Below are 24,697 nucleotides of genomic sequence, written 5' to 3' on the forward strand. Positions count from 1 at the left end.
TGACCCTGCCTCACAATCTCACAGCCTCACAATCTCACAGCCTCACAACACTGTGTGAAGAATTGGTTTATTTTGTTTGATTCTAAGGGCTCGATTCAGCAAACTCAAAGTCTGTTTTGGGCGTGTTTGCCGAGGAGTTTCGCGGTGGCTGCGTTGGCGAGATCGTGGCCAGGATTCAACCGCACTTTGTGCCAAAAATGAGCCCCCACGAGATTCTCAACATTACTGGCTCCCTCGCCCGATTCACCCGACTGGTACTCAGCGGCTTGCCGCTAACAGGGGCGGGGCTGCTTTTAAACGCCCCCTCACCATTCACTCCCAGTCACACACAGCATGGCAGCGCACAGACCTGCGCCTCACTTTGGGGATGCTGACCTCCTGAGGCTTCTCGACCCTGTGGATGAGAGGCGGGGCACCCTATTCCCCCAAGGGGGGTCAGAGAGCTGCAGCAGGGTCAGCAGTGCCGTCTGGGAGGCAGCGGCTGTCATTGTGGGCAGCATGACCAGGAGGACCCACGTCCAATATCAGAAGACCAACGATCTCCAACGAGCTGCAAGGGGAAGTTACCACATCGCTCCTGGCATTGGTTCATCCTGGCACACCTCAAATTCCCAAACTCCCCCCCAATCGACTGGCTGACACCATACACCCTCCTCACATCCAATCTCTGTGCTTCCTCAGAACCCCCGGCACCCACCAACAAAACCTCTTCATTGCCACGTCCAGTGCCCACACATGCCACCTGCTATAGACCCCCCGATCCATCTAGTGTGTGGTTCACATTGCCCTCTCGTTGTCTCCGCAGGAGAAGAGAGACTATAATTAATGGGAAAGGGCCAAGACAGGGGGGAGGAATCCCAGAAATTCGAGTCCTCACCCCCCCTGAAGAACAGGCGGTGGAAATCGCAGGGTTACCCGAGGAGAGAACAGTCACTGACAGCTAGGTCGGCCTGCCCCAGAGAGGCTGCCTCTGCACCCATATGGCCTGTCTCAAGTGAGTTGTTCCTGTCAGACAAAATGATCCTTCTCACTGACCACATGTACATTGTCTCGCACGATCACCATCTGATGAGGCCGGGTCATCCGGAGTTGTATCCCCCTCCGCCACCCAAGAGAACACCTCGGAGGAGAGCTCCGAGGAGAGCATCGGCGAGGCGTCACAGCTATCACCCCACCTCCCCCAGCGCAGAGACACACACCTCCGTGGGCGACATTCGTGGACAGGCTTCTGAGGCACAATCTGGTGAGCACCACACAGTTGCTGATGGACATCAGGTGGAGGCAAGAACATCCAAGGCAGACAGCAGTCAGAGGTCTGCTGGATGCCGGGACACAGCTGTCTCCCAGCCAGATGTTGAGCCTCTGGACCAGCTTCTCCCAGAGCTGATGCAGATGATAGGTCACGGCTGAGATTCAGGAGGGGGCGGCAGCGACATTCCGGCAACTGCAAGGCCGATTGGAGGAGTCCCAAAGGCTTCAGGCACAGGAGATGATGCTGACTGCACTGTGGCCAACACTGCTCGGGCAGCAACCACAGCGGAAAACCTACAGCACGACGTCCGAGTCTTGATTGGTGGGTCCGAGGAATGGCTCAGCCCGTGACGGCCATAGCTGAGAACTTCAAAAAAATGTCCCAGTCACCGAGGGGGGTGTCCCAGACAGATGGTCATTGCTAAGGCTCTGCAGAGCAGGGCCCAGTCACTGAGGGGTGTGTCCCAGACAGATGGCCATTGCTGAGGCTCTGCAGAGCAGGGCCCAGTCACTGAGGGGTGTGTCCCAGACAGATGGCCATTGCTAAGGCTCTGCAGAGCAGGGCCCAGTCACTGAGGGGTGTGTCCCAGACAGATGGCCATTGCTAAGGCTCTGCAGAGCAGGGCCCAGTCACTGAGGGGTGTGTCCCAGACAGATGGTCATTGCTGAGGCTCTGCAGAGCAGGGCCCAGTCACTGAGGGGTGTGTCCCAGACAGATGGTCAGTCCTGAGGCTCTGCAGAGCAGGGCCCAGTCACTGAGGGGTGTGTCCCAGACAGATGGTCAGTCCTGAGGCTCTGCAGAGCAAGGCCCAGTCACTGAGGAGCATCGCTCAGGGCCTCAACACCATGGTGCAGGTAATGGGAAACTCCAGGACTGGACGTGCCAGATGACTCAGAGGCCTCTGCAGCTCACTCCAGTTGCCCTTCCATTCCATAGAGTCCCCGAGGGCCCAAGTGGACCCTCAGGGAGGAGCGCTGGAGGCCAACCTGGGGCCTGACTACGGCAGTCTCCATTTCTACCGACTCACGCCCCCCCCCCCCCCCCCCTCCTGACACCGGTGCATCCCAAGAGCAGTGGGCAGAACAGGGTGGCACAGCCATGCCAGTGACACCGGTAAGTTGGCCAGGGCCCCCTGGTTCCAGGCCCTCCAGAGGGTATCTGCCAAGAGCATCAAAGGCCACAGGACAAGGAAAGCAGCCGGCCGCCTGCACCTCTGATGTGCATCCTGGGGACACACATAGACATAGCTCCAGACCACGGAAGATCAACAAGAGTGAGGAGCACTGAATGGTCACTTGGGGGGGCGGGGGTGGGGGACACTATCGATAGCTCTGGGGAATGGAAATCTGTCACAGTGAGAAGTTCACGATTAAAACATGTCACACATCATACATGTGGAGCCTCTGTCATGTTCATCTTCACAGCGGGCCTGCCCGCACCCCCGCCCTCTGCTCCTCCCACCCTGCCCCTCAGGCACAGTCATCCAAGATCAAAAGCCCCCGATGCAGACCCCGTTGGGAGGATGGGTGTGAGCGCGCTGTCAGCGGACAGGAGTCAGACTTTATCAGAAACTGAGGAGCACCAGAGCTTTCCTCACAGCCAGTGATCATCACCCTCCTGCCTTGTATGGTGACCCACTGACAGTGCCGACACAGGCCCATCACCCTGGGGTGATGGTACACAGACTCTTGGAGGGGGGAACAGGGTGGTCAGGGAGGGGGCGATGTGATTTGGGGGTGGGGAATGGGATGGAAGGGGAGCAATGTGGGATAGGGGAATGGGGGAGGGAGAAAAATGGGGGAGGGCGGGAGGATCTGGGGGAGAGGAATGGGGGGGGAGGACATGAATGGGTGGCAGGAGGGGAAGTGAGAGGAAGTGAAATGGGGGGGAAGGAAATGGGAAGGGGGGTGTTGAGCTGGTGGACACAGCCTCATCCTCGGAGAATCTGGAGATGATGAGGGCCTGCCCGGTCCTCCTCGCAGGCCGGACCCTTGACCCCACCTGTCCTCCATCCTCCGGATCCTACTTGGGCTCATCCTCTAGCCCCTCCTGGACCACTGGTTAAATATAACACAATAAAGATTGTAGGGCCGATGATGTGTTGCAGCTGTAACACGTGGGAACTGGTGAACAGCTATTTTCATTTTATTTGATGGTGACTCTTTCATTCAATCTGATAATCCAATATAGAATTGTGATTTGTAAAACAACATCAAGCATGATAACATTTTAAAAAGTGAATCCGTTTGTACTGTTGAAACATGAGTGAAAACTTGCCTCTCATCAGATGCACAGGCTACATCCAACAACCTAGTGTCCAACTGAGTAATAATAATAATAATCTTTATTAGTGTCACAAGTCGGCTCACATTAACACTGCAGTGAAGTTACTGCAGTGAAGCTACATTCTGTAGAGTATTGATTTATTCGGGACTTCCGCTGGCGGCTTGCAGGAGGAGGTCGCACATTGGGTTGCTCCTGCTCGAGGCTTGATTTTTTTAGAATTTAATGCCCGGTCCCAGAGGCAATTTTGGGTTGAATAAGTGGAGGAAGAAAGATGTTCAAAACCCAAAGGAAAGCTGCCGTGAAGAAGGGGGCGAATGAAGGTTCGCTGTCGAGTGGAAGGGTCGGCTCAGCAACTGGAAGGAAGGCGGAGGCTGGGTTGCCGGGTGGGGCCGCACTGTTCACGGCAGAAAAGGTGACCGAGGTGATGGTTGTGGAACTTGAAAAACAGTTTGCAAAGCACATGGAGGTGATGAGGAGATGATGGCAGCACTGAAGGTGCTGGTGGAGGAGGCGCTTGCTCCGGTGAAGGCGGTGGTGTCGAGGGCATCGGCCGAGGGGTGGGAGCAGGGTGAGAAACTGGAGGGAGTGGAAGAGGCCTTGTTGCCACACAGTAATCAACTCACCTCGATGGGTGAGGAGCTGTAGAGGATGGTGGAGGCCAACAAGGGTCTGAGAGCCAAAGTGGAGGAGCTGGAGAACAGAAGTAGGTGGCAGAACCTGAGGATCGTGGGCCTGTCCGAATGGTGGAGGGCCCGAGGCCGACGGAGTATTTTGCCAAGATGTTGGCGGAGCTGTTGGGGAGGGGAAAGATCCCTCTCGGTACGAACTGGATCGGGCTCATGGAACGAGGAGGCCTAAACCAAAGGCGAGTGAGCCGGCAAGAGCAGTGATTATTTGTTTCCGTAGGTCCGGCATCATGGAGAAGGTCCTGTGATGGGCAAAGCAGAAGCGGGAGGTGCAGTGGGCTGGAGCTGGTATACGCATACGCCAGGACTTTACTGTGGAGTTGGCGAGGAGGCAAGCGGCCTTCGGCTGAGTGAAGATGGGACTATATAACAGCAGTGTGCGGTTCGGCGTAGTGTTCCCGGCTAAGTTGAGGGTAACTTACAACTCCAAAGACTTTTATTTCGAGACGGTGGAAGCGGCGGAGACATTTGTGAAGGCAGAAGGACTGGGGCAGAAGTGAGAAATGGGACTGAGGATCGGGGGGAGGAGTGGACGTAGCTCTATTTTTCACTGCATGTTGTTATATGTGCTAAATGAGTTGACGTTGTCTATTTGGACAAGTAAGAAGTCTTACAACACCAGGTTAAAGTCCAACATGTTTATTTCAAACACTAGCTTTCGGAGCACTGCTCCTTCCTCAGGTGAATCTGCATCTTTGTAGAAACCTAATGTCCGTGACTATGTGGGCGATCTTCCTGGAGATCCTCTCCACTTTGAGCCGGCAGTTTGCGGTGTCGATGGTAGCCATGATGTGGAGATGCCGGCGTTGGATTGGGGTGAGCACAGTAAGAAGTCGTACAGCTAGTGTACGAGACAGACATGTTGGACTTTAACCTGGTGTTGTTACACTTCTTACTGTGCTCACCCCAGTCCAACGCCGGCATCTCCATATTTGGACAAGGTAAGAGTTGGGATTTTCCTTTGCAATGATGGTTCTTTGGGGGTTGTGTGTTTATACTGAGGTTGTGTGTTGAAGGGGATTTCTTTGTTTTCCTGGGGCCGGGCAGGGGGCAGGGGATTGGAGGGGAGTGAGGCCTGGGCAGGGGCCTCCACACTGGCCAGCTCAAGCTGGCCATTGAATGGGAGTGTGTTGGGGGGAGGGACTGCGGCCACACAGAGCCTGGTCGAACAGGTTTCGATTGGCCTAGGAGGTGTGAAAGGTTGGGGGAGGGGACTGATACTGGGGAGGTGTTTACGAGAGGAAGTGGATGGGAGGATTCTGGGAGGAGCTCGATGGTAACAATGGGACAGGGCGGGCCAAGCCCAGTGGGCCTGGAGTTATGAGGATGGTGGTAGGAGGGGTGAGGGGTGGGTGAGAGACCCCCGGTTAAGATAGTTACGTGGAATGTGAGGGGTTTGTTGGAGGGAGGTTTCTCAGGGTCATCTCGGGGGTAGTGCTCGTGAACGCGGAGCCAGGGCCCCAAGAAGCCTTTTCCGGGGGGTCGGACCGACTTGGGCGGGTGGGGGGGCAGATGTTAACCTTTTCCTCGCTGATTGCCCGGAGGTGGGTCATGTTGGACGGTGGTCAGCTTCTCCATCCTGCGACACGGCTTGGTGGCAGGACGGGGGCCCTCTCGAATTTCTTTGACTGTCGGGAAGGTGAAGTGTGAGCTGAGGGAGATGAAGGAAGCGTTTCACAATTCATGGGGGCTGTTTATTATGCACTTCCCAGAATTGGTTGCCATTGAACATTAGGGAGGGGGGGCGGTATTGTTGTCTTTGGTTACACTGTTTACCGATTGTTAATTTGTGTTTTTCTTCACCTGGAATTTGCGGGTGGATGTTTTGGTCTGTATATTGAGCGGGGGGCGGTTTGTGTGTGGGGCATTGGGACTGTATTTGTTCTTGTTTGTTTTTTCTTTGGTTGTTTATTGATGAAAATGTTGAAAATGAAAAGAATAAAAAGATTGAAGAAAAATATTGATTTATTCTTCTTGCATCTGAGGTCTTGAGATGCAAAAGTGAAACCCCAGATATTCCCGGTTCTAGTCCAACTTCAGGACTTGATGGCCAGGAAGATGCTCTCAGAATGTGACCAAACAGGTTTATTAGGAATCTTCTGATACGCCTGTGACAGGCATAAGGACGGAGAATTTCCTTGTCAGCCATGCTCAATGCAGAGCGGAGCTCCCATTGGCTGGTTCCCTCAGCAAAATACTGTTGGGTTGGTGGTGTAAAGGGCCCCGCACATCAAATTCTGTTTTTTAAAAGTTATTTTATTCCAAACACATGTAACATCAACAAAGTTCAAAATACACAGTCCGTCAAATTACAATCCACAGTTTGGACAATGTTTCCCCTTTTATCCTCCCCCACCCCCGCGACGAACTCCTCAAATAGCATCATGAACACATGAACGCGATTTGCTGGCCCCCCCACCCCACAGCGTTCCCCCCCCCCACAGCATTCCCCCCCCACCGCGTTCCCCCCCCACCGTGTTCCCCCCACCGCGTTCCCCCCCCCACCGCGTTCCCCCCCCCCACCGCGTTCCCCCCCCACCGCGTTCCCCCCCCCCCACCGCGTTCCCCCCCCCCCACAACATTGACAAACATCCTCCACCCTTGTGAGGTGCGCCCTAAACACCACCTTCAACTGTTTCAGCCCCAACCTCACACATGAAGTTGACGCATTCACCCTCCGAGCACCTCACACCACAGCCCCTCCTCCCTGTCCCCCCAACTCTTCCTCCCACTTTGCCTTAATCCCATCCAGTGATACCTTCTCTTCTCCCAGAATAATATTCCACCGGAAACCCTGCTACCTTCCCCGACTGCATCCTCCCAATAGCATCCTTTATCTCCTGCTCCCCTATCGCCCCCTCTAATGTGGTCCTATCCCCCTCCCCCAATCTCGTATATTCCAAACCATCCAGGAATTCCTGCATTCCTGATCCTCCCCCAATGGTTCCAATCTATACAACCTCGCATAAAATTCCTCAAAAACCCTATTAATCTCGTCCGGAGCCATCACCAACTTCCCTGTCCCATCCCGAACCTGAACAATTTCCCTCGCCGCTGCCTCCTTCCGAAGTTGACCTGCCAGCATGCGTCCCGCCTTCTCTCCATACTCGTAGACCGCTCCCCTCGCCCGGAGTTTGTGATCAGGTGGTCAGTGAAGCAGAGGGGGGATGGGGTTGTTGTTTTGTTCAGGGGAAGGGGGAGGGGCTATTGACAAAGGTGTTGTTGCTGTGGTGTAGCGTGGGAGGGAGGGATTGGTGACGGACATCCTCGGGTGGGCCTGGAGGGTTGCCTGGAATGGGCCGGAGCAGGCCTGAGAAGTGGCATGGTTAATCAGCAGGAGAGGGGGGGCGGGCACCCTCTGACCAGGTTGGTCACATGGAAGTGAGGGGCTGAATGGGCCAGTTCAACAGTTGCTTGTTTTCATGCACCTGAGGAGCTTGAAGGCAGACGTGGTCTTTTTCCCAGAAACACACTTGACGATCGGGGATCAGACAAGGCGAAGGAAAGGGTGGGTTGAGCAAGTCTTCCATTCGGGATTAACCATGAAGATGGGGGGGGGGGGGGGGGGGGCCGCGCGGCGATGCTGGTAAATAATCGGGTGGTGTTGGAGGTGGGGAATATAGCAGCAGATTCGGGGGGAAGATTTGTGATGGTGGGTGGGAAACTGGAAGGGACGCCAGAGGTCCTGGTAAACATTTATGCCCCAAACTGGGATGATGTGGAGTTTATGAGGCGGGTGCTGAGGAAGGTCCCAGACCTGGACTCACACCGGTTGATTGACGGGGGGGATTTTAACACGGTCATTGATCCAGGGTTAGGCCGGTCGAGCCAGAGGTCGGGGAGGGTGTCGGCGGTGACAAAGGATCTGAAGGGGTTCATGGAGTGCATGGTGGATGGACCTGTAGAGGTTTGGGAGGTCGAGGGTGAAAGAGTTCTTGTACTTCTCCCATGTGCACATGTGTACTCTCGGGTCGATTTTTTAATGGTGGGTAAGACGTAGCTGGCAGGGATGGTCGATTCGGGGTACTCGGCGATCGTGGTTTCAGTCCACGGATGGGGAGGTGTGTGTGGGTGGGCGAGTGTCATGTGAGAGTGCCTTTAGGAATTGGATGTTTAAGAAATGTACCTTTAAGAAATTAAGCTGATCATATTACTGAAGTGATGTCACGGGGGGGGGGGGGGGGGGAGCTGAGCTCACTTCTGCTTTTTGGGAGTTTTAGTTTCAGTTTGAAGAAAGCTTGGGTGTGGCTGGACAATCTCTTAATCCTTTGGTGAAATCGGAATTGTAAAAAGGTCTCAGTATTGAATATAAATCTCATGTGCTTCTGTTTGAAGGATTTGTTAAGTCTTTTGGATGTGTAAAGGAACAGTTTGCAGGATTGGGTAGTGTTGTATTATTTTCGGGGTTATCTTTGAAGTAAGGGGTGTTAATAGATCCAATGTTTATTTAAAAGGTTAAATTGAGTTCATGGAATAAACACTGTTTTGTTTTAAAAACCACGTGTCCATTATTGTAATACCACACCTGGAGAACAAGCCGTGTGCTTCAAAAGCAACAATCCATTAAAGGTGGGGGTTGGTTGAACTCCGTGATACATTTTGGGGTTCTGAAAACACCTCTCCCATAACAGTGAGGGCCGCCATCCTGAAGAATATAGAACTAAATGATCCAGGTGAGGTCTCGGCCGCCACACTGTGGGAGGCACTCAAGGCGGTGGTTAGGGGGGAGTTCATATCGATCCGGGCGAATAGGGATAAGACGAAGCGAGCGGAGATGGCTCGGCTGGTGGATGAGATTTTGCGGAAGCCCCAGAGGCAGGAATGTTGAAGGAGAGGCAGAAGCTTTAGATGGAGTTTGGGCTGGTGTCCACGGGGAAGGCAGTGGGGCAGTTGTGGAGGGCCAGAGTACGGGGAGAAGGCTCGCAGGATGCTGGCCACCAACTCAGGAAGTAGGAGGCGGCGAGGGAGATTGGAAGGGTGAAGGACGGGAGGGGTGGAGTGGTACTGGACCCGGTGAGGGTGAGCGGGGTATTTCAGGAGTTTTGCAGGAGGCTTTATAAATGGGAGCCCTCGACCGGGAGGGAGGGAATGTGGCAATTCCTGGATGAGTTTCCCAAGATGGAGGAGGACCTGGTAGAGGGGTTGGGAGCACCCACTGGGCTGGTGGAGGTGATGGAGGGTATGGGGGCGATACAGGCAGGGAAGGCCCCGGGTCCAGATGGCTTCCTGGTAGAATTATTTTGGGAGACCTGGGACCCCTGCTGGTAAGGACATTTAATGAGGTGAGGGAGACAGGGGAGCTCCCCCCCCCCGCCCCCAACGATATCGCAGGCCTCAATGTCTTTAATTTTCAAGCAGGATAAGGACCCGGGGCAGTGTGGGCCCTACCCCCCGATATCACTGCTGAATACAGACGGCAAGTTGTTGGCAAAGATCTTGGCCTCGCGGATTGGGGACTGTGTGCCGGGGCTGAGAGGGGAAGACCAGGCCGGGTTTGTAAAGGAGAGGCAGCTGTCGGCTAACGTTAGGCGTCTGTTGAACGTTATAACGATGCCCTCGGAGGAACGGAATGTGGAGGTCGCCATGGACGCGGAGAAGGCCTTTGATCGGGTCGAATGGGAATATTTGTGGGAGATACGGGGACAGTTTGGGGTCGGGCAGGAGTTTGTGGATTGGGTCCGGTTGTTGTATTGGGCACCGGCAGCGAGTGGAACCGGGTGTGTTTGGGGTATTTAGGCTGCATTGTGGGACGAGGCAGGGGTGCACACTCTCCCCGTTGATCTTTGCTTTGGCGATAGAGCCACTGGCAATGGCCACTTAGAGCGTCAAAGGTTTGGAAAGGGATAGTGCGGGGATGGGGGTGGAGCACAGGGTCTCGCTGTCCGTGTGACGATCTGTTGCTTTACATATCGGCCCCATTGGAAAGTATTGGAGGGATCATGGACATTTTGGTGAATTCGGCCGGTTCTCTGGGTATAAGTTAAACATGGGGAAGAGGCCTCACGGGGCAGCACGGTAGCATTGTGGATAGCACAATTGCTTCACAGCTCCAGGGTCCCAGGTTCGATTCCGGATTGGATCACTGTCTGTGCGGAGTCTGCACATCCTCCCCGTGTGTGCGTGGGTTTCCTCCGGGTGCTCCGGTTTCCTCCCACAGTCCAAAGATGTGCAGGTTAGGTGGATTGGCCATGATAAATTGCCCTTAGTGTCCAAAATTGCCCTTAGTGTTGGGTGGGGTTACTGGGTTATGGGGATAGGGTGGAGGTGTTGACCTTGGGTAGGGTGCTCTTTCCAAGAGCCGGTGCAGACTCGATGGGCTGAATGGCCTCCTTCTGCACTGTAAATTATATGATAATCTATGAAGAGTGAGGTCTTCCCGATCCAGGCAAGGGGGCAGGAGAGGAGGTTGGACGAGCTGCTGTTTAAGGTGGTGGGATCGCGTTTCAGGTATCTGGACATCCAGGTGGCGCGGGGATGGGAGCAGCGACAGAAACTGAATCTGGTGGAGCAGATGAAGGGGGATTTTAAGAGGTGGGACTTGTTCCCGTTGTCATTGGCGGGGCGGGTGCAGTCCGTGAAGACGACGGTACTCCCGAGGTTCCTATTTGTGTTCCAGAACCTTCTGATTTTTATTCCAAAGGCCTTTTTTAGGAATATTAATGCACTGATCTTGAGGTTTGTGTGGGCAGGGAAAGCCCCACAAGTGACGATGGTGCTGCTGGAGTGGGGGGGGGGGGTCTTGCCAAATATTACTGGGCAGTGAATATGGCCGTGGTCAGGGTGGGTAGTGGGAGAGGTCATCCTTGCCAGCCAGGTACTCCACAAGACCGGTAGGCGTGGTGGCCCTGAGGCTGTGGGGACAGTGGCGGCCACAGGGTTTCAGGACAAGGTGGTGTCGAAAACAGGGGATGGTGAGGGCAGAGTGTCGGAGATTTGGAAAGATTGACTGTACTGGGAGGGCACCTGATAGGAGATGTTAGGCGGAAGTGGGAAGAAGAGCTGGGGAGGGTGTTGGAGGCTGGGTAATGGGAGGAGGATCTGAGGAGAGTGAATGAACCTCTTTGTGCGCTAGGCTTAGCCTTATTCAATTTCAGATACTCCATAGGGGAGCCCGTGAACCATGTCCACACGTTTTGGGCCTGTCTGAAGCTGGAGGGATTTTGGCGGGGGTTCGCTGACGCGATGTCTGCGGTGCTGAGGGTGAAGGTGGTCCAGAGTCCAGAAGTGGCGATTTTGGAGTGTCAGACCCGGGGGTCCAGGGGGCGAGAGAGGCTGACGTTTTGGCCTCTCTGGTAGCTCGGAGACGGATTCTGTTGGAATGGAGGGACTCGGGATCACCGAAGCCGGGTGGGGGGGGGGGGGGGTGGTGAGGCTTCGCGACCTCCCGGAATTCCTTAGGTTGGAATAAATCAAGTTCGCCTTGAGAGGGAATGTGGAGGGATTTGCCCAGAGATGGAAACTGCTTCTTGACTTCTTCAAGGATAGTTAGAAGTCAGCAGGGCGGGGGGGGGGGGGGGTTATTTATTTATGGTCCCTTTTTGGTTTTGTTTGTGTTTGATGTATATATATATATAAATGCCTCAATAAAAACACTGAAGGAAAAGGCAGCTATCTCACTCCGCACCCCACTGACCGCGTGCTAGTGAGAGTAGGAATAGGAGGATAGAGCAGACACATGTGTGGTCGAAGATCTGTGATAGCGTGGAAGATCGGGGAGATTAAACGTCAAAAGGGAGAATGGTGCAGCACAGATCGAGAGGGTAATAGACCAAGAAACTTCATTTTTCTATTTCCAGCATCGGAAGAACTTTATTTTCTTCCATTATATTAAATATCTACCCAGACTACTGCTACCATTCACTGGAATGACCACTGATACATTCTGCATTAGTTATTGAAAGTTAGAAAATTACCCAAGAGTATTATCTCACCAAGGAGAAATGATGGTGCTTGAGCACCACCAGGTGGGCACAATCGGTATTGCGGAGAAAATAAATCAGCGGAGTCCCGATCAGGGTCAGCAGGTGGCGGTGTTGCTCCATACAAAGTAGGATTTTTACGTTAAGATAAATGTTTTTATTCATTTACCTGAATAAACATCGAAACACAGGAACCCTGCAGAGATATCATCAGATAATAGTGACTGAAATCCTGACAGCATCTTTCAGGCAGGAAATTAAGTTGTGTGATTTAATTGATGAGAATAAATTCAAGGGCCTGAAATTACTGGGTTAAAATAAATCCATAGATAGTTTGTGGTTTTAGGTTTATTGTTTTGCTGACAGGAATGTTGCTGCATCAAATAAACTATATTTATACAATCTAACAATCTGTTGTAATAAAAACTAAATACTGCGACTGCTGGAAATGGACTGACTGAAGCAGGGAGTAAGTGAAGGAGAGACACAAGATATTGAATTGACTTTTTATTTTAATCCTCTGACATTTGTGTTGTTTGTATTTACAGTCTGATCGGGATTTTACAATTTGCAAATTAAATGACACATTTAGTGACAACCTGTTGTCAATGGTGTTTTCTGACCCCTGACCTCTGACCCTGATCACGGGGTCGTCATTGTGACGTCAGGGCCCCGCCCCTGTTACTGATCCAATCAGAACCGGAGCAGATTCTCAGCCAATTGTTTCCATCCCAAGTCCCGAATAAAGGATAAAGTTTCTCAGTGAAGTTATTCCCGGTGAAGGTGTGGAGATGGGACTTGGTGTCCACGTTGTAAAATGAAACTGTCCCAGACTCATAACTGAGATAAACTCCCACCTTCCCAGGGATCTGACCGACAGGGAGAGCGGATCCAGGAGAGGAATTTATATAAAACTGATCATCAAACCGCCTAATGGTCCAGAATCCAGTCTCTGGGCTCAGACTGACCGAGTCCTTCCTCTCCACAGACTCTGCGGCTACTCCCAGTCTCCAGTCCCGATTCCCCGTCACCTCCACCTCCCAGTAATGTCTCCCCGATGTGAATCCCTCTGATCCCAGCGCACAGCGCCTGTGTGTAAACCTCTTCCTGGTGTCAGGGAGACTGCTCCAGGTCCGGGTCCATCTCAAACTCTTCAGATCCTCAGACACTTCGAGCCAGGGATTCGCTGTTTCCACATCCAGGGTCACTGAGACTGGGAGAAAAAACAGAACATTAGAGACTCACTGGGGATCGGGGGAGACTCACTGGGGATCGGGGGGAGACTCACTGGGGATCGGGGGGAGAGACTCACTGGGGATCGGGGAGAGAGACTCACTGGGGATCGGGGGGAGAGACTCACCGGGGATCGGGGGGGAGACTCACTGGGGATCGGGGGGAGACTCACTGGGGATCGGGGGGGAGACTCACTGGGGATCGGGGGGAGACTCACTGGGGATCGGGGGGAGACTCACTGGGGATCGGGGGGAGACTCACTGGGGATCGGGGAGGAGACTCACTGGTGATCGGGGAGGAGACACACTGGGGATCGGGGGAGAGACTCACTGGGGATCGGGGGAGAGACTCACTGGGGATGGGGACAGAGTAACTGGGGATGGGGACAGAGTCACTGGGGCTGGGGGACAGAGTCACTGGGGCTGGGGGACAGAGTCGCTGGGGCTGGGGGACAGAGTCGCTGGGGCTGGGGGACAGAGTCGCTGGGGATGGGGGACAGAGTCACTGGGGATGGGGACAGAGTCACTGGGGATGGGGACAGAGTCGCTGGGGCTGGGGGACAGAGTCACTGGGGATGGGGGACAGAGTCACTGGGGATGGGGGACAGAGTCACTGGGGTTGGGAACAGAGTCACTGTGGTTGGGGACAGAGTCACTGGGGTTGAGGACAGAGTCACTGGGGATGGAGACAGTCTCACTGGGGCTGGGGGACAGAGTCACTGGGGCTGGGGGACAGAGTCACTGGGGATGGGGACAGAGTAATTGGGGATGGGAGACAGAGTCACTGGGGATGGGGGACAGAATCACTGGGGATGGGGGACAGAGTCACTGGGGATGGGGGACAGAGTCACTGGGGATGGGGGACAGGGTCACTGGAAGTGGGGACAGAGTTACTGGGGATGGGGGACAGAATCACTGGGGATGGGGGACAGAGTCACTGGGGATGGGGGACAGAGTCACTGTGGATGGGGGACAGAGTCACTGGGGATGGGGGACAGGGTCACTGGAAGTGGGGACAGAGTCACTGGGGATGGGGGACAGAGTCACTGGGGATGGGGGACAGAGTCACTGGGGCTGGGGGGACAGAGTAACTGGGGATGGGGACAGAGTCACTGGGGATGGGGGACAGAGTCACTGGGGATGGGGGCAGAGTCACTGGGGATGGGGACAGGGTGACTGGGGATGGGGACAGAGTCACTGGGGATGGGGGACAGAGTAACTGGGGATGGGGGACAGAGTCACTGGGGATGTGGGACAGAGTCACTGGGGATGGGGAGAGAGTCACTGGGCATGGGGACAGAATCACTGGGAATGGGGACAGAGTCACTGGGGATGGGGACAGAGTCACTGGGGATGGAGACAGTCACTGGGGATGGGGACAGAGTCACTGGGGCTGGGGGACAGAGTCACTGGGGATAGGGACATAGTCACTGGGGTTGGGCACAGAGTCACTGGGGATGAAGACAGTCACTGGGGATGGGGACATAGTCACTGGGGTTGGGGACAGAGTCACTGGGGATGGGGGACAGAGTCACTGGGGATGGGGGACAGAGTCACTGGGGCTGGTGGACAGAGTCACTGGGGATGGGGACAGAGTCACTGGGGATGGGGACATAGTCACTGGGGTTGGGGACAGAGTCACTGGGGATGAAGACAGTCACTGGGGATGGGGACATAGTCACTGGGGTTGGGGACAGAGTCACTGGGGATGGGGGACAGAGTCACTGGGGATGGGGGACAGAGTCGCTGGGGCTGGGGGACAGAGTCACTGGGATGGGGGACAGGGTCACTGGAGATGGGGGACAGGGTCACTGGGGATGGGGGACAGGGTCACTGGGGATGGGGGACAGGGTCACTGGGGATGGGGGACAGAGTCACTGGGGATGGAGACAGTCACTGGGGATGGGGACAGAGTCACTGGGGCTGGGGGACAGAGTCTCTGGGGCTGGGGGACAGGGTCACTGGGGATGGGGACTGAGTCACTGAGGATGGGGGGACAGAGTCACTGGGGCTGGGGGACAGAGTCTCTGGGGCTGGGGGACAGGGTCACTGGGGATGGGGACTGAGTCACTGAGGATGGGGGGACAGAGTCACTAGGGCTGGGGGACAGAGTCACTGGGGCTGGGGGACAGAGTCACTGGGGCTGGGGGACAGAGTCGCTGGGGCTGGGGGACAGAGTCGCTGGGGATGGGGGACAGAGTCACTGGGGATGGGGACAGAGTCACTGGGGATGGGGGACAGAGTCACTGGGGATGGGGGACAGAGTCACTGGGGATGGGGGACAGAGTCACTGGGAATAGGGACAGAGCCACTGGGGATGGGGGACAGAGTCACTGGGAATGCGGACAGAGTCACTGGGGATGCGGACAGAGTCACTGGGGATGGGGGACAGAGTCACTGGGGTTGGGAACAGAGTCACTGTGGTTGGGGACAGAGTCACTGGGGTTGAGGACAGAGTCACTGGGGATGGAGACAGTCTCACTGGGGCTGGGGGACAGAGTCACTGGGGCTGGGGGGCAGAGTCACTGGGGATGGGGACAGAGTAACTGGGGATGGGGGAAAGAGTCACTGGGGATGCGGGACAGAATCACTGGGGATGGGGGACAGAGTCACTGGGGATGGGGGACAGAGTCACTGGGGATGGGGGACAGGGTCACTGGAAGTGGGGACAGAGTCACTGGAAGTGGGGACAGAGTCACTGGAAGTGGGGACAGAGTCACTGGGGATGGGGGAAAGGGTCACTGGGGATGGGGGACAGAGTCACTGAGTTTGGGGACAGAGTTACTGGGGATGGGGGACAGAATCACTGGGGATGGGGGACAGAGTCACTGGGGATGGGGGACAGAGTCACTGGGGATGGGGGACAGAGTCACTGGGGATGGGGGACAGAGTCACTGGGGATGGGGGACAGAGTCACTGGGGATGGGGGACAGGGTCACTGGGGATGGGGGACAGGGTCACTGGAAGTGGGGACAGAGTCACTGGGGATGGGGGACAGGGTGACTTGGGATGGCAGAGAGGGTCACTGGGGATGGGGGGACAGAGTAACTGGGGATGGGGACAGAGTCACTGGGGATGGGGAGAGAGTCACTGGGGATGGGGACAGAATCACTGGGAATGGGGACAGAGTCACTGGGGATGGAGACAGTCACTGGGGATGTGGACAGAGTCACTGGGGCTGGGGACAGAGTCACTGGGGATGGGGGACAGAGTCACTGGGGATGGGGGACAGAGTCACTGGGGCTGGTGGACAGAGTCACTGGGGATGGGGACAGAGTCACTGGGGATGGGGACATAGTCACTGGGGTTGGGGACAGAGTCACTGGGGATGAAGACAGTCACTGGGGATGGGGACAGAGTCACTGGGAATGGAGACAGTCACTGGGGATGGGGACAGAGTCACTGGGGCTGGGGGACAGAGTCACTGGGGATAGGGACATAGTCACTGGGGATAGGGACATAGTCACTGGGGTTGGGGACAGAGTCACTGGGGATGAAGACAGTCACTGGGGATGGGGACATAGTCACTGGGGTTGGGGACAGAGTCACTGGGGATGAAGACAGTCACTGGGGATGGGGACATAGTCACTGGGGATGAGGGACAGAATCACTGGGGATGGGGGACAGAGTCACTGGGGATGGGGGACAGAGTCACTGGGGATGGGGGACAGAGTCACTGGGGATGGGGTACAGGGTCACTGGGGTTGGGGACAGAGTCACTGGGGTTGGGGACAGAGTCACTGGGGATGAAGACAGTCACTGGGGATGGGGGACAGGGTGACTTGGGATGGGAGAGAGGGTCACTGGGGATGGGGGGACAGAGTAACTGGGGATGGGGACAGAGTCACTGGGGATGGGGGACAGAGTCACTGGGGATGGGGACAGAGTCACTGGGGATGGGGAGAGAGTCACTGGGGATGGGGAGAGAGTCACTGGGGATGGGGACAGAATCACTGGGAATGGGGACAGAGTCACTGGGGATGGAGACAGTCACTGGGGATGGGGACAGTCACTGGGGCTGGGGGACAGAGTCACTGGGGATGGGGACATAGTCACTGGGGTTGGGGACAGAGTCACTGGGGATGAAGACAGTCACTGGGGATGGGGACATAGTCACTGGGGTTGGGGACAGAGTCACTGGGGTTGGGGACAGAGTCACTGGGGTTGGGGACAGAGTCACTGGGGTTGGGGACAGAGTCACTGGGGATGGGGGACAGAGTCACTGGGGATGGGGGACAGAGTCACTGGGGATGGGGACAGTGTCACTGGGGATGGGGGACAGGGTCACTGGGGATGGGGGACAGAGTCACAGGGAATGGGGACAGAGTCACTGGGGATGGGGGACAGAGTCACTGGGGATGGGGGACAGAGTCACTGGGGATGGGGGACAGAGTCACTGGGGATGGGGGACAGAGTCACTGGGGATGGGGGACAGAGTCACTGGGGATGGGGGACAGAGTCACTGGGGATGGGGACAGAGTCAATGGGGATGGGGATAGAGTAACTGGGGTTGTGGGACAGAGTCACTGGGGATGGGGACAGAGTCACTGAGGATGGGGGGACAGAGTCACTGGGGATGGGGACATAGTCGCTGGTGTTGGGGACAGAGTCACTGGGGATGGGGGACAGGGTCACTTGGGATGGGGACAGAGTAACTGGGGTTGTGGGACAGAGTCACTGGGGATGGGGACATAGTCACTGGGGTTGGGGACAGAGTCACTGGGGTTGAGGACAGAGTCACTGGGGATGGAGACAGTCACTGGGAATGGGGACAGAGTCACTGGGGCTGGGGGACAGAGTCACTGGGGATGGGGACATAGTCACTGGGGTTGGGGACAGAGTCACTGGGGATGAAGACAGTCACTGGGGATGGGGACATAGTCACTGGGGTTGGGGACAGAGTCTCTGGGGATGGGGGACAGGGTCACTGGGGATGGGGGACAGGGTCACTGGGGATGGGGGACAGAGTCACTGGGGATGGGGGACAGAGTCACTGGGGATGGGGACAGAGTCAATGGGGATGGGGATAGAGTCACTGGGGATGGGGACAGAGTCACTGGGGATGGGGACAGAGCCACTGGAAATAGGGGAAAGAGTCACTGGGGGTGGAGACAGTCACTGGGGATGGGGGACAGGGTCACTGGGGATGGGGGACAGAGTCACTGGGGATGGGGGCAGAGTCGCTGGTGTTGGGGACAGAGTCACTGGGGATGGGGGACAGGGTCACTTGGGATGGGGCAGAGTAACTGGGGTTGTGGGACAGAGTCACTGGGGATGGGGACATAGTCACTGGGGTTGGGGACAGAGTCACTGGGGTTGAGGACAGAGTCACTGGGGATGGAGACAGTCACTGGGGATGGGGACAGAGTCACTGGGGCTGGGGGACAGAATCACTGGGGATGGGGACATAGTCACTGGGGTTGGGGACAGAGTCACTGGGGATGAAGACAGTCACTGGGGATGGGGACATAGTCACTGGGGCTGGGGGACAGAATCACTGGGGATGGGGACATAGTCACTGGGGTTGGGGACAGAGTCACTGGGGATGAAGACAGTCACTGGGGATGGGGACATAGTCACTGGGGTTGGGGACAGTCTCTGGGGTTGGGGACAGAGTCACTGGGGATGGGGGACAGAGTCACTGGGGATGGGGGACAGAGTCACGGGGGATGGGGCCAGAGTCACTGGGGATGGGGGACAGAGTCACTGGGGATGGGGACATAGTTACTGGGGTAGGGGACAGAGTCACTGGGGATGAAGACAGTCACTGGGGATGGGGACAGAGTCACTGGGGATGGGGACAGAGTCACTGGGGATGGGGACAGAGTCACTGGGGATGGGGACAGAGTCACTGGGGGTGGGAACAGAGTCACTGGGGATGGGGGACAGGGTCACTGGAGATGGGGGACAGGGTCACTGGGGATGGGGGACAGGGTCACTGGGGATGGGGGACAGGGTCACTGGGGATGGGGGACAGAGTCACTGGGGATGGAGACAGTCACTGGGGATGGGGACAGAGTCACTGGGGTTGTGGGACAGAGTCTCTGGGGTTGGGGACAGAGTCACTGGGGATGGGGGACAGAGTCACTGGGGATGGGGGACAGAGTCACTGGGGATGGGGGACAGAGTCACTGGGGATGGGGACAGAGTCACTGGGGATGGGGACAGAGTCAATGGGGATGGGGATAGAGTCACTGGGGATGGGGACAGAGTCACTGGGGATGGGGACAGAGCCACTGGAAATAGGGGAAAGAGTCACTGGGGGTGGAGACAGTCACTGGGGATGGGGGACAGGGTCACTGGGGATGGGGGACAGAGTCACTGGGGATGGGGGCAGAGTCGCTGGTGTTGGGGACAGAGTCACTGGGGATGGGGGACAGGGTCACTTGGGATGGGGCAGAGTAACTGGGGTTGTGGGACAGAGTCACTGGGGATGGGGACATAGTCACTGGGGTTGGGGACAGAGTCACTGGGGTTGAGGACAGAGTCACTGGGGATGGAGACAGTCACTGGTGATGGGGACAGAGTCACTGGGGCTGGGGGACAGAATCACTGGGGATGGGGACATAGTCACTGGGGTTGGGGACAGAGTCACTGGGGATGAAGACAGTCACTGGGGATGGGGACATAGTCACTGGGGTTGGGGACAGAGTCTCTGGGGTTGGGGACAGAGTCACTGGGGATGGGGGACAGAGTCACTGGGGATGGGGGACAGAGTCACGGGGGATGGGGCCAGAGTCACTGGGGATGGGGGACAGAGTCACTGGGATGGGGGACAGAGTCACTGGGGATGGGGGAGAGAGTCACTGGGGATGGGGACAGAGTCAATGGGGATGGGGATAGAGTCACTGGGGATGGGGACAGAGTCACTGGGGATGGGGACAGAGGCACTGGAAATCGGGGAAAGAGTCATTGGGGGTGGAGACAGTCACTGGGGATGGGGGACAGGGTCACTGGGGATGGGGGACAGAGTCACTGGGGATGGGGGACAGAGTCACTGGGGATGGGGGACAGAGTCACTGGGGATGGGGACAGAGTCACTGGGGATGGGGGACAGAGTCACTGGGGATGGGGGACAGAGTCACTGGGAATAGGGACAGAGCCACTGGGGATGGGGGACAGAGTCACTGGAGATGCGGACAGAGTCACTGGGGATGCGGACAGAGTCACTGGGGATCGGGACAGAGACACTGGGGATGGGGGACAGAGTCACTGGGGATGGGGGACAGAGTCACTGGGGATGGGGGACAGAGTCACTGGGGATGGGGACAGAGTCACTGCGGATGGGGACAGAGTCACTGGGGATGGGGACAGAGGCACTGGAAATCGGGGAAAGAGTCATTGGGGGTGGAGACAGTCACTGGGGATGGGGGACAGGGTCACTGGGGATGGGGGACAGAGTCACTGGGGATGGGGGACAGAGTCACTGGGGATGGGGGACAGAGTCACTGGGGATGGGGGACAGAGTCACTGGGGATGGGGACAGAGTCACTGGGGATGGGGGACAGAGTCACTGGGGATGGGGGACAGAGTCACTGGGAATAGGGACAGAGCCACTGGGGATGGGGGACAGAATCACTGGGGTTGGGGACAGAGTCACTGGTAATGGGGACAGAGTCACTGGTGTTGGGGACAGAGTCACTGGGGATGGGGGACAGAGTCACTGGGGATGGGGGACAGAGTCACTGGGAATGGGGGACAGAGTCACTGGGAATAGGGGAAAGAGTCACTGGGGATGGGGGACAGAGTCACTGGGGATGGGGACAGAGTCACTGGAGATGGAGACAGAGTCACTGGGGTTGGGGACAGAGTCACTGGGGACGGGGGACAGAGTCACGGGACGGGGGACAGAGTCCCTGGGGACGGGGGACAGAGTCACGGGGGACGGGGGACAGAGTCACGGGGGACGGGGGACAGAGTCACGGGGGACGGGGGACAGAGTCACGGGGGACGGGGGACAGAGTCACGGGGGACGGGGGACAGAGTCCCTGGGGCCGGGGACCGAGTCACTGGGGGCGGGGGACAGAGTCACTGGGGATGGGGGACAGAGTCACTGGGGATGGGGGACAGAGTCACTGGGGATGGGGACAGAGTCAATGGGGATTGGGATAGAGTCACTGGGGATTGGGACAGAGTCACTGAGGATGGGGAGACAGAGTCACTGGGGATGGGGACATAGTCGCTGGTGTTGGGGACAGAGTCACTGGGGATGGGGACAGAGTCACTGGGGATTGGGAGAGTCACTGGGGATGGGGGACAGGGTCACTGGGGATGGGGGACAGAGTCACTGGGGATGGGGGCAGAGTCGCTGGTGTTGGGGACAGAGTCACTGGGGATGGGGGACAGGGTCACTTGGGATGGGGCAGAGTAACTGGGGTTGTGGGACAGAGTCACTGGGGATGGGGACATAGTCACTGGGGTTGGGGACAGAGTCACTGGGGTTGAGGACAGAGTCACTGGGGATGGAGACAGTCACTGGTGATGGGGACAGAGTCACTGGGGCTGGGGGACAGAATCACTGGGGATGGGGACATAGTCACTGGGGTTGGGGACAGAGTCACTGGGGCTGGGGGACAGAATCACTGGGGATGGGGACATAGTCACTGGGGTTGGGGACAGAGTCACTGGGGTTGGGGACAGAGTCACTGGGGATGGGGGACAGAGTCACTGGGGATGGGGGACAGAGTCACGGGGGATGGGGCCAGAGTCACTGGGGATGGGGGACAGAGTCACTGGGATGGGGGACAGAGTCACTGGGGATGGGGGAGAGAGTCACTGGGGATGGGGACAGAGTCAATGGGGATGGGGATAGAGTCACTGGGGATGGGGACAGAGTCACTGGGGATGGGGACAGAGGCACTGGAAATCGGGGAAAGAGTCATTGGGGGTGGAGACAGTCACTGGGGATGGGGGACAGGGTCACTGGGGATGGGGGACAGAGTCACTGGGGATGGGGGACAGAGTCACTGGGGATGGGGGACAGAGTCACTGGGGATGGGGACAGAGTCACTGGGGATGGGGGACAGAGTCACTGGGGATGGGGGACAGAGTCACTGGGAATAGGGACAGAGCCACTGGGGATGGGGGACAGAGTCACTGGAGATGCGGACAGAGTCACTGGGGATGCGGACAGAGTCACTGGGGATCGGGACAGAGACACTGGGGATGGGGGACAGAGTCACTGGGGATGGGGGACAGAGTCACTGGGGATGGGGGACAGAGTCACTGGGGATGGGGGACAGAGTCACTGCGGATGGGGACAGAGTCACTGCGGATGGGGACAGAGTCACTGGGGATGGGGACAGAGGCACTGGAAATCGGGGAAAGAGTCATTGGGGGTGGAGACAGTCACTGGGGATGGGGGACAGGGTCACTGGGGATGGGGGACAGAGTCACTGGGGATGGGGGACAGAGTCACTGGGGATGGGGGACAGAGTCACTGGGGATGGGGGACAGAGTCACTGGGGATGGGGGACAGAGTCACTGGGGATGGGGGACAGAGTCACTGGGGATGGGGACAGAGTCACTGGGGATGGGGGACAGAGTCACTGGGGATGGGGGACAGAGTCACTGGGAATAGGGACAGAGCCACTGGGGATGGGGGACAGAGTCACTGGAGATGCGGACAGAGTCACTGGGGATGCGGACAGAGTCACTGGGGATCGGGACAGAGACACTGGGGATGGGGGACAGAGTCACTGGGGATGGGGGACAGAGTCACTGGGGATGGGGACAGAGTCACTGCGGATGTGGGACAGAATCACTGGGGTTGGGGACAGAGTCACTGGTAATGGGGACAGAGTCACTGGTGTTGGGGACAGAGTCACTGGGGATGGGGGACAGAGTCACTGGGGATGGGGGACAGAGTCACTGGGAATGGGGGACAGAGTCACTGGGAATAGGGGAAAGAGTCACTGGGGATGGGGGACAGAGTCACTGGGGATGGGGACAGAGTCACTGGAGATGGAGACAGAGTCACTGGGGTTGGGGACAGAGTCACTGGGGACGGGGGACAGAGTCACGGGACGGGGGACAGAGTCCCTGGGGACGGGGGACAGAGTCACGGGGGACGGGGGACAGAGTCACGGGGGACGGGGGACAGAGTCACGGGGGACAGAGTCACGGGGGACGGGGGACAGAGTCACGGGGGACGGGGGACAGAGTCCCTGGGGCCGGGGACCGAGTCACTGGGGGCGGGGGACAGAGTCACTGGGGATGGGGGACAGAGTCACTGGGGATGGGGGACAGAGTCACTGGGGATGGGGACAGAGTCAATGGGGATTGGGATGGAGTCACTGGGGATTGGGACAGAGTCACTGAGGATGGGGAGACAGAGTCACTGGGGATGGGGACATAGTCGCTGGTGTTGGGGACAGAGTCACTGGGGATGGGGACAGAGTCACTGGGGATTGGGAGAGTCACTGGGGATGGGGACAGAGTCACTGGGGATGGGGACAGAGTCACTGGGGATGGGGGACAGAGTCACTGGGAATAGGGACAGAGCCACTGGGGATGGGGGACAGAGTCACTGGGGATGGAGACAGTCACTGGGGATCGGGGGAGACTCACTGGGGATCGGGGGGAGACTCACTGGGGATCGGGGGGAGAGACTCACTGGGGATCGGGGAGAGAGACTCACTGGGGATCGGGGGGAGAGACTCACCGGGGATCGGGGGGGAGACGCACTGGGGATCGGGGAGAGAGACTCATTGGTGATCGGGGGGAGAGACTCGCTGGGCATCGGGGAGAGACTCACTGGGGATCGGGGGGAGACTCACTTGGGATCGGGGGAGAGACTCACTGGGGATCGGGGGGAGAGACTCACTGGGGATCGGGGGGAGAGACTCACCGGGGATCGGGGGGGAGACTCACTGGGGATCGGGGGGAGACTCACTGGGGATCGGGGGGAGACTCACTGGGGATCGGGGGGAGACTCACTGGGGATCGGGGGAGAGACTCACTGGGGTTCGGGGAGAGACACACTGGGGTTCGGGGAGTGACTCACTGGGGATCGGGGGAGAGACTCACTGGGGATCGGGGGAGAGACTCACTGGGGATGGGGACAGAGTAACTGGGGATGGGGACAGAGTCACTGGGACTGGGGGTCAGAGTCACTGGGGCTGGGGGACAGAGTCGCTGGGGCTGGGGGACAGAGTCGCTGGGGATGGGGGACAGAGTCGCTGGGGATGGGGGACAGAGTCGCTGGGGATGGGGGACAGAGTCACTGGGGCTGGGGGACATAGTCACTGGGGATGGGGGACAGAGTCACTGGGGATGGGGGACAGAGTCACTGGGGTTGGGAACAGAGTCACTGTGGTTGGG

At 57.4% G+C, this 24,697-nt stretch overlaps 1 protein-coding gene across 2 annotated transcripts in view; it reads right to left on the minus strand.

Moving 5' to 3' along the window:
• Positions 1-12,637: 12,637 nt before the first annotated feature.
• Positions 12,638-24,697, minus strand: part of LOC140390473 (butyrophilin subfamily 1 member A1-like) — a 391,546-nt gene continuing 379,486 nt past the window's right edge. For both annotated transcript variants that reach the window (XM_072475628.1, XM_072475627.1), the window contains one exon: positions 12,638-13,356. In XM_072475628.1, the coding sequence (XP_072331729.1) occupies positions 12,797-13,356 (560 nt within the window). In that variant the 3' untranslated portion in view covers positions 12,638-12,796. The remainder of the gene's footprint in view (positions 13,357-24,697) is intronic.

This window comes from Scyliorhinus torazame, chromosome 14, assembly GCF_047496885.1.
Source record: "Scyliorhinus torazame isolate Kashiwa2021f chromosome 14, sScyTor2.1, whole genome shotgun sequence".
NCBI classification, from domain to species: Eukaryota; Metazoa; Chordata; class Chondrichthyes; order Carcharhiniformes; family Scyliorhinidae; genus Scyliorhinus; species Scyliorhinus torazame.